Source organism: Rattus norvegicus, chromosome 17 (genome assembly GCF_021556685.1).
Source record: "Rattus norvegicus strain SHRSP/BbbUtx chromosome 17, alternate assembly SHRSP_T2T, whole genome shotgun sequence".
Classification (NCBI taxonomy): domain Eukaryota; kingdom Metazoa; phylum Chordata; class Mammalia; order Rodentia; family Muridae; genus Rattus; species Rattus norvegicus.
In genome coordinates this window covers 37354783-37365973 of record NC_141550.1, presented here as the reverse complement: position 1 = coordinate 37365973, position 11191 = coordinate 37354783, and the positions used below count along the sequence as shown (strand labels likewise).

Here is an 11191-nt window from a genome sequence, read left to right as displayed (position 1 = left end):
AACCAGAGTTCACAGGAACTAAACCATTACCCAAAGACAATGCATGGACTGACCCATGGCTCCAAATGCATATGTAGCTGAGGATGACCTTGCTGGGCACCAAAGGAAGGAAAAGCCCTTGGTCCTGGCAAGGTTGGAGCCCCAAGGTCAGGGAATGTCAGAGGGGGGCAAGAAGGGAGAGTGGATGCGGAAGGAAACACCCTTATAGAAGAAGGGGAGTCGGAAGGGATGGGGGCTTTTGAACAGGAAACTGGGAAAGGGAATAACATTTGTAATGTAAATTTAAAAATCCAATAAAATTAATTAATAACCAATAAAATATAATAAAGAGTAGGTTTTCTTTACATTAAGTAAAAAAAAAAATTGAAAAACTAATTCTCAATTTTACATGGAAAAACCAAAATCCCAGGATAGTTAAAACAGTTCTGCAAAATAAATGAATTTCTAGAGATATATCACGATCTCTGATTTCAAGCTGTATTACAGAGCAACAGTATTTCAAACTACATGGAATTGCTAGAAAATCAGACAAGTTGATCAAAGAAATAGAATCAAAGTCACAGAACTAAACCCACACAGTCATGGACACTTGATATTCTAAAACCATACACTGTAAAAATAAAAATAGAAAGCATCTTTAACAAATAGTACCGGTCTAACAAGAAGTCAGTAGGTAAAAATTTTGAAGAAATCATATTTAACTCACAAAAGTTAATCCAAGGAGATAAAATACACAATCATAAAAGTAAATGTAATAGAAAGAAAATTGGGGAACAGTATTGAACACAATTTTACTATAGACATCTTTCTGAAACAAAGAGCAATGACTTAGGCACTAATTAGGTCAATAATAAATGGGACTCATAGAACTGAAAAACTTTTGCAAGGCTAAGGACACCATCAAAAGGGCAGAATGATAACCTACAGAATGGAAAAAGATCTTCACCAACCCTACCTCTAACAGAGGACTAAAATAAATAACTCAAGTTATGAGAAATTTACAAATCAAATAATCCAAATGAAAATGGAATTCATAGCTAAACAGAGAATTCTAAGCAGAGGAATATCTAATGACTAAGAAGCACTTAAAAATATTCAATATTAATCATCACAGAAATGAAAATTAATACATGCCTAGATTCTACCTTGTATACTTCAAAATGTGTAAGGTCAAAACTCAAGGCACAGCACATGCTGGTGAGAATGTAAAGCAAGGATAACACCTCTCCATTGATGGTGGATATACAAACATGTATCACCACCTTGGAAATTAATTTGGCAGTTCTAGGAAAGTTGAGAATATATTTAACTCAAGATGAAGCTATAGAACTCCTGGACATATACCGAACATATTCCTTAAAATTCAAAAGAATCATTTGCTTAATCTATGTACATAGCAGTGTTCTTCATAATAGCCACCTACTAGAAACTACCTAGAATTAGCTACTTCCTGTAATAAGATGGGACTTCCAATGTTTGGAAAGGAACATCACCCCACCCACAAAAGTTTTGACCTCCCCAAAAAATGAACTCAATACAAGATACATAGAAATAATAATGGAAAAGAGATTGAGGGAAATCAAGGATTTGCGTAAATTGTCCCCTCCATATTGGAAGAGAGCTAACCATAGACAACTTTAATAATATTCTTCTATGGTTGCAGACAGGAGCCTTTCATAACTGTCTTCTGAAAAACTTCATCCAGCAGCTGATAGAAATAGATGCATAGACCCACAATCAAACATCAGACAGAGCTTGGCGAGTCTTGTGGATGAATAGAAAAACCGAGTGAGCCCGAGTGGTCAAGGACATCACAAGACCTACAAGGTCAACAAACCTGGGACATGGGGGTTCATAGAGATTGAACCAGAAAACAAAGAGTCTGCAGGCACTGATCCTATGCGTAGAAGACATTCGGCTTGGTCTCCAATTGTATGTACAAAAATGTGAGCCAGAGTGACAGATACTTGTTGCTTCATCAGAGTTTCATGGCAGATTTCCCAAGGGATTGTCCACCCTAATGCTCCAATGTTTTTAATGCACATATCATATGAAGTGTGTAGTTTTTTTTCTTTTTTTTTTCGGGGCTGAGGACCGAACCCAGGGCCTTGCACTTGCTAGGCAAGCGCTCTACCACTCAGCTAAATCCCCAACCCGAAGTAGTTTTTTTTTTTCAATACCATAGTGCAAGAAAATTCTTGTTAGACAAAGCATAATGAAAACTTGTAGAACTTTCTATGATTATGCAATTGCAAAGCAAAGTTATAATTGAACTTTTGACACATGTTGAAGAGATCATCACTAACTGATATATTCATTCTAAAATAATTTTATTTTTTAAAAATCAAGTTTTTGGAAATCTTACACATGAATTCATTGTATCTTTTTCATGTTCAGCCCTTGCCTCCTTCTCGCTAAGTCCCGTTGAGGCCATAGATTCAGAGAACAATTGTATTATATCAGCTTTGCTTTCACTGATAATATTGTTTCCTAAGGACAATCTCAATGTCATGAGGCATTAAAAATTTTATAAATCTGATTACAATACATCTATCAGTTAAGGAGTTTTACACATTGATTACAATAACTTGACTTTCATTACTTTTCTATCAAATATAAGTGTCTAATTGAACTAAGATTTAATATTGTTTGTTAAATTGACATCTATTGTTTGTAAAATATTAGATTGGGCCAACCTAAGTTTACATATATATATATATATATATATATATATATATGTATATATATATATATATGTATATATATGTATATATATTCTTTTCAATGAATAAAAGATGAGTAGGGTTTTTAGATTTGCACATTAAAGACAATGTTTCTTTATTAGATTTTAAAATTTACATTTCAAATGTTATCCCCTTATCCGATTTTAGTCTCCTGTCCACTAAACTCCTAATCATATCCCTCCTTGCCCTTGTTCTATGAGGGTACTCTAAGATCAAGAATCTACAAATGGGATGGTGTAAAGTTGCAAATCTTCTGTAAGGGAAAGCACATTGACCTTAGGACAAAATGGCGACCAGCAGATTGAGAAAAGATCTTTACCAATCCTACATCTGATAGAGGGCTAATATCTAATATATACAAAGAAGTCAAGAAGTTAGATTTCAGAGAATCAAATAACCATATTAAAAATGGGGTACAGAGCTAAACAAAGAATTCTCAGCTGAGGAATATCGAACGGCTGAGAATTACCTAAAGAAATGTTCAATGTCCTTGGTCATCGGGGAAATGCAAATCAAAACAACTCTGAGATTCCACCTCACCCCAGTCAGAATGGATAAGATCAAATATTCAGGTGATAACAGATGCTGGGGAGGATGGGGAGAAAGGAACATTCCTCCATTTTTCGTGAGATGGAAAGCTGGTACAACCACTCTGGAAATCATTCTGGAGGTTCTTCAAAAAATTGTACATAGTACTACTTGAAATTCATAGACAAATGGATGGAAATAGAACATCTCATCCTGAGTAAGGAAACCTAATCACGAGGAACAAACAAACAGACAAACAAAAGAACCAACAAACCAAACAAACAAATAAAAACAAACCAAAAATTTCCACATAGTATACACTCATTTATATGTAGATATTAGTCCAAAAGCTTGGCTTGCCCAAGGTACAATCCACAGACCACATGAAGCTCAAGAAGAAAGATTACCAAAGTGTGGATGCTTCAGTCCTTCTTAAAAAGGGGAACAGGAGGCAATTTGGTGACAATGTTTGGAGCAGAGAATGAAGGAATGGTCATTTAGAGCTTGCAGACAACAAACATACATACAGACAACAAACCCAGAGAGAAAATATTGCTGATGCCATGAAGTGCAGGCTGAATCTGTTTTATTTTTTAAAGCTATACATTATATCCACATATGGATTTGAAATATATACAATTAAAAGCAAATGCTCAACAGTGAACTATTTTAGAGCATCTCCCAAGCAGACACGGTAAATGTGCACTTAGCAATCTTTTCCAGTTATGAGACATTTAAATATTCTGAGATGATGTAGAGTGAACTTTGTATCATTGTCTAGACAGTTGGAAAGGTTAAACATTGCCAAAAATTTATTATTTTTGTTACTTGATTTTAAGAATGAAAGATGTTCCCAGCTGGGAAATTCTTCCTTTATCTCTGCTGTAGGGGAGACCTAAAAATCAAAATGATAATCAGTTACTTGTTGATTACATTGTTAGAGTTTCTTTCTTCTTATTTCTTCCATGTTTGATCAGAGAAACACACTCAGAAATGTGCTTCTTCTACCAAAGCTATAAGTTTTCATTTGTCTAAACCAAGAGACCCTCAAACCCTTGGATTTTTGAACCTGTGATGAAGACTCATGTGCATTTCTTCTAAAATGTAATTAATTGCATTGGCAATATGCCCTTCTAAGAAGCACAGGAAAAGTACTAAATTTCTGTTATAATCTGGGCCAATGGAAGAGCTCATATCAGTAACTCATTCAGGATATTCTTCCATGTCTTTTCATGTGTATTTCACAGAGGTCGATATGCACAAATATTCCATGTATAAAATCTCACAAGTTATATGGATCATATCGTAATTATGATTGAAGGACCAGAGCTCTTTCATCCACCCAGGAGAGGTGTACTTTAACTGACTATAAGGAACATCTTTGTTTCATTCTTTTCCATAGATTGGAGAGAAACGAGAAGCATCTGTAAAGATTGGAGATGCCAGCAAACTATTAAAAGCACTGGTTCTCAAATTTTCAAATTCTGTTACCATTTAATATATTTCCTTATGCTCTGGTGACCCCCTAACCATAAATTTATTTTTATTCTTACTTAATTACTTTAATTACTTTAATTTTCCAAATTACATAAATATCTGACATGCAGGATATCAGTTATATGACCCCTGCGAAAGGGTCATTTGGCCCTCAAAGAAGTCATGATCCACAGATTAAGAAACACTGTCTTATGGAATGATTGTGAACAAGATCAAATATGTATATTTCTTCCTGGAGACATAAGGTATTTTAGAATTGATACTTGTTATTCTTGTTAATTTCCACACTCTCCTATTTTATGAGTGAAAATAAAATCCTGGGAAGTGCTCACCTTGGTGAGTATCCACCTAAGGTCATCCAAAAGTTGTCTGTTGTTCTCTTCCAGATCCTTGACTTTACAGAGGATAGTTTCAGGGACACCTTCCATGGCACTCAGTTCAATTACCAGATGGAAAAGAGGGCTGATCCATGAACCCACAAAATTGATCAACATTTTTAAGTGCTCTTCGATCTGTGAAACACAATTGGGCTATTGCATTACATAGTTTCAGTTTAGCAGTTTAGACAACTATAATATCTATGTAAAGAAGCTGAATTAAAATGTGTTTATTATGCATATATGACACATGTATAGAAGTTACATACTTTGGCAGTATAACATTTAAACAAGTATATTTTCTAAAAACTAAAACAGGACTTTCCTGTTAGCTGTTTTCTGAGGTTAGGTCATCATATTTTCATCTCCCTAGGGTTTCCTTTCCAGTGACCCCTTTATTATTGGTTGTTCATTCATCAATTTGTAAAATTGTTTTTGCTACTACTCAATAGGGACCAAAGAGGCTTGACTCATAAAAGATACAGGGGTAAGTGCTTAAAATCATTTTCAATAGGGATTCCTGTACACCATGTATAAGGGAAGAATTATATCACATCAATATAGCAATGATATGATATATAGACCTTTCTATGAAGAATTTAGAAATTGTTGCATCCTGAAGAGCACAAAGTATTATTTCACATGATTACTCTGCTCATCTTGTTTTCAGTTAAGGCATAAAGAATAATAGAAGATAAAGAGATATGTAAAAATAAATAGAACAAGGCAGATTTGAAAATCAAGGATAGTGTTCAGTAACATAGAAATCTATCATGTAGAACCCATTAGTAGCATATAATAAATACAGTCACGTTGTTATCACTGATGAAGGAGTGAGGATATATCCGTGGACAGTCAGTCTATCTCAAAGATTCCTAAACAAATATTTAATATTAAACAAAATTTAATAGCAATTAACTTTGAGTCTTTGGTCTTTCTTTAAATATCATTCTGTAAATGGTATATTTAAGTATTTGCTACACAGTTTTTGTTTCAGTTTTTTTTTTTTTTTCGGATCTGGGGACCGAACCCAGGGCCTTGTGCTTGCTAGGCAAGCACTCTACCACTGAGCCAAATCCCCTACCCATAGTTTTTGGATATTTGATTTTACTTGTAATTTATCAGTACTAAAACATGATTATTTTATATATTTTACCTTCATTTTTTCTGGATACCTTATTACTGTAAAATGCCTGTAATAACTGAAAGTACCACAAACCCAATGTACTGCTTCTGGAGTTCTGTGAAAAACCCAGGAAGGAAACTCACTTCAAAATTTCCTCCCCTAGTTTGGGGTTTTGCAAGAGTTGAATGGCAGTAAATTCCAGCTTTGAGAACAGTCTCGTCCCTCTTAATCAGTTTTGAATTCTGCAAATGGAATGGAAAACAGAGTTCAGAAATTATACATAACTACATGAACAGAATATTAATGCATTTCATTGGATCTTTAAATTTTAACATAAGTAATTCACAAAATTCAGATATTGAGGAATTAAGAAACTGTTATGTAGTTTTGTGTCTATATATTGTACCTGCAATTTAATTTAATTTTTCATTAAATTTTGAATATTTAATTCCTTCCTTTTTTATTGACTTTTCTTCTTCGCTTTTAAAAGTCACACCAAGGAAGGCAGACATTAAAGAATCAAATTTATGAAAATCTAAGTGATTTAGTTATTTCCATTGTTTAGTATTTCAGGATGAAGAAATAACGCATATTTATTTAGCTTCCTCTTTTCTGTCAATAAGAACTGATATTTCCTTTCCCAGACAATAAAAAAATAAATTGATTAATTGAAGCTGAAGAGTATAGCTGGCCATGGTTATAATAGTTTTAGAATGAAATTGTATCACAAAAATAAACTATTTTACAGTAATTTCTATATAAGTCAAAATCAACAATATATGCAAATATTAATAGAATACATTGAATTAGTCATTGTATGATTAATACATATTTAACTTACTTTATTTATTTAGTTACTAATTTATTACTCTAATGATGCAAAAATAAATGTTTTTGCAATATTTTAATAAGAATTAATGATTTGAAAATTATTAATAAATTAGTAATTAATATTTACTAGTCTTCATTTCAAATAAACAGCTAATTCATGAAGGGCTAATGAATAATTTTGAAGGCTAAGAAGTTGAAACACTGAATATTAAGAACAGGAAATACAAATGCTTTATAATGCTTTCTCCTCTAAAGCACAATCATTGGCATGAAGTTCTTATTGAGAAGCAGCTGGGGGATTGGGGATTTAGCTCAGTGGTAGAGCGCTTGCCTACCAAGTGCAAGGCCCTGGGTTCAGTCCCCAGCTGCAAAAAAAAAAAAAAAAAAAAAAAAAAAAAAAAAAAAAGATAAGCAACTGGAAGAAAGTAAGGTACTTACAAGATCTGCAAACTGTCTAGATGAGAATTGATTCTGGTACTGAGTTATGTTAAGGAGAGAGAAATAACATCTATTCAATAAAAAATATGACGACAGTTTTATTCCAAACTGATACACACTCTTGATGCCCATCATATTGAAGGTTTGCCTGCTCCTACAGTTTTTTTTTCTGACCTTTAGACATGACAATCACTAAAAGGGGAATGGATACACTTTTAGTTCTACACTATAGTAACAAACTCTTATCACTAAATACCTTTAAATCACAGTTGCTAGTATTTATGGGTTTCTTGTAAGCCTTGATTTTTATCTCTCACCTTTCCCTACCCTTCTCTCTCTCTCTCTCTCTCTCTCTCTCTCTCCCCTCCTCCTCCTCCTCCTCTTCACTTCCTTCCATTTTTTCAGTATTTCTTTCTCGGAACTTCACCTGATTCATTTTATCTCTGTTACAAATATATAGTTCACTGTACTATACATATTTTACAGCGTGTTCCTTCAGTATGCTTAATGAATATGGCAATAGAGTTACATGATCTTGAATCCAAAAACAGAAAGTGAGAGTTATTCCCTAAGCACATTGTAAAAGTTTCTATCATAATTAATTTTATATTTTAATAAAATAGAGAAAATATATTAATATCATTAGATACTATGAAATTTCATAAAACTGTCCAATTGACTCTGTCCTTGTTTCAATAGTTTGGGCATCTTTTACCTATGAACCTGAATTCTGAAATAATTTGTAACATGATATTTTTGTGCTTCTCATTATAGTATAGTTAAAGTATTAGTATGGAAGTTTAGGTACTTACAAATTCTACATATAACTGGTCAGCAAGATTACAGAGGGTTTCAGCTCTCTGGATAGCACTGTTAAATGTTTCCTGGAGAGGGTCCCAGCAGTCACCCTCTTCCACCATACATGCAGGAATTGATGCAGCTTTCTCCCACAGGAGCAAGATTGACACCACCAGCATCAGGAGTGTTCCAGCTACATAGAAACAAAACCCAACTTAGAGAATGTGTATTAAGTTCTCCTCAGAGCAGAATGTTGTATCTGCCCAAAGGATTTTAGTTTTTAGATTTTTTTTCATGTGTTTGGTTTTTGTTGTTTTCTTTTTAATTTTTTCCATCTTGACTCTATACTGGATAGCTGCAATGGCATATAAAGTCACTCTAAATATTTAGGCTAGTAATTGAATTTTTCTGAATAATAGTTTAAGGAGCAGGTTATTTAACATATTTTGTATTGTATAAGAAGTATTTCTGAATACCAAAAGTCTAAAATTTAAATTATTTCTATACTTGTATTTTGACTCATATATTTTAAATGGTTTCGTGTCTTTAGAATATAAGCTCATTTTCAGTTACCAAACTCTTGAAGAATATGCAGTTTTAAATCATCATATCTGATGTCAATGTTTTAGAAACTGTGGCACAGGGATACAACAGTTTACTTCACTGCTTCCTCTATACACTGGACAATAAATACAACCATAATAATTATTAACAAGGAGATGAAGAGATGTTATTCAAAATATGATATTAGATCTGCTAACATGATAAATCACCATTAGAGATTTTTTCCTCCTAAACTTCAGATCATTCTTTTTAAAGTTGACCTGCCCAAAAAATTTGTCAGAAGAATAGACACTTTTAATGTGATCTGAACATATTTATGTTGTGGAAATATTACATTTTCAATTTGTTTTTCTAATGGCTTATTGTTGGCTAAGGTAGAAGTCAGAACACCAACTATCAGTACTTTTTATTCACAATCATAATTCTATTTCTTCTGCCTTGATGATCCACTGATTTTACACACTCAATGTGTTCCAATATCTAAAACTCCAAAGCATTGTCCATTTGGATGCATTGCTTTTCGCTCAGGAGGATGTCTTTTGTATTGGAAGCTGCTAAATGTTTTCCATCAGTCCCACTCATTGAACACCAGGAACATGTACATACTTCTCTGTCCTCAAGAGAGAAGACACAGAATATCTTTGAACATTGCAACATGTTTCAAGTTAAATGATGTTGAAAACTACTAATCCAATTTTCTCCTGTAACCTTGTACAGTTTCTTTGAAAAAATAATTTTAAAGACAATATAAAGTCTATGCAGTAATCTACTCCTGGATATCTATGAATAAATATCTCTTCACACCAGATAGAAGATCAAAGATTTCAAATAAAGAATTCAATTAAAATAAATTCATGAACCCCTGAATTAAATACTTTTACTAAAAGAGGCACAGGTGTGGAGAGATTTACTTACAGAAGGGAGGTTGACTCAATGCCAGCTTCATCATTGAGGAGTTCCTAAGCAGGATGAATTCTGTCTCTGCAGATCTGCTTCACTGGAGTTGTATATTCAGTTAGTTGCCTTATCCTATATATTCTAGGGGATAACCCCCAGGGCATGAACAGCCATGCGACAAAATGAAGTCACTTATAGAAATAGTCATTCATCAACCATGTCATATATCTTCAGGGGACGTTAACTGTTCTATTACATCATACTTAATATGTGTCTGGATGGTTTCTCTTTGCTTGTTCCTACATGTTGATCCTTGTGCAAATTATATCTGTAATCTCTTATGCCACCTCATCTGCCTGATTAGAGATGATCATGTCAGATCATGAGGAAATCATTGTTTATGATTACTTCACATTGCTTAAATTTTTATTCTTTCTTTCATCTTTTTCCTAATATTTATTAAAAGAGACATATTCTTCCTTAAATATTTGACCAACCTAGAACACCATTAGTCAATTATCCATAGTGTTATGAATTCTTTAAAGGCTAATGCCATAGTGGCTTCAAGACTCTGACACCTACTCAACATTGAGGGATCCTCCTATTCAATGCTAATGAAATATCCTAATATTGTTGAAAGAGAGTACTTGCTGACTAAAAGCTGTAGACAAATAGATTAGATTTAATATTTATTCAAAAGAAAATGCAGCTACAGAATATCATGAGGGATTTCAAAAGCCTGATTTAACATAGCTGCTGGGAAGTTAACTCTGAACTCCAGGTCATCCACATCTCAGAGATAATTCAATAAAATATGATTCTCAGGGATCCATTTTTCTACACATATCTCATTTCCTTTTTATTAAATTATCCATTTATTTGCATTGCAATGGTTACCTCAGTTTCCATTCACCCTTCCTGAAGGTCATCATTCCATCCCCGTTTCTCTTTGCTTCTGAGAGGGTGATTTCCCACACACCCATCCCACCTACCTCCTCTCAGACATATCTACACACTACTCTGGATCATCAGTTTTCAACATGTTAGGCACAATCTCTCACATTCTGTCAAACAAGACCTTCCTCTAGTACATATGTCTCAGGGGCCATAGACAGTGTACTCTATGTATGCTCTTTGGTTGGTGGCTTAGGCTCTGGGGGTGGGGTTCAGAAAGGTCCATGTTAGGTGACACTATTGCTCTTCCTTTGAGGTTGCCATACATTGCAGTTTTTTCAATCCTACCACTAACTCTTTCATATGGTTCCAGGACCTTAGTCCATTAGTTAGCTGTAAGAATCTGCATCTGGATTTTAGCGGGAGTCCAAAACCCGCGGATCCCGGCCCTAAGCAGCTCTCTGCTTCCAAACCCCGTGGGAGAGAGCCCTCACCGC

The 11191-nt window shown here is 34.0% G+C and overlaps 1 protein-coding gene across 1 annotated transcript; it reads right to left on the bottom strand.

The window, feature by feature from the left end:
• Positions 1–3842: 3842 nt before the first annotated feature.
• Positions 3843–9910, bottom strand: Prl8a4 (prolactin family 8, subfamily A, member 4). Its single transcript, NM_021580.1, is given in 6 exon segments — positions 3843–4167; positions 5102–5281; positions 6416–6514; positions 7542–7580; positions 8354–8532; positions 9819–9910. Coding segments are annotated over 6 exon segments (720 nt in total). The 5' UTR covers positions 9853–9910; the 3' UTR covers positions 3843–3978.
• Between the last annotated feature and the right edge of the window lie 1281 nt (positions 9911–11191).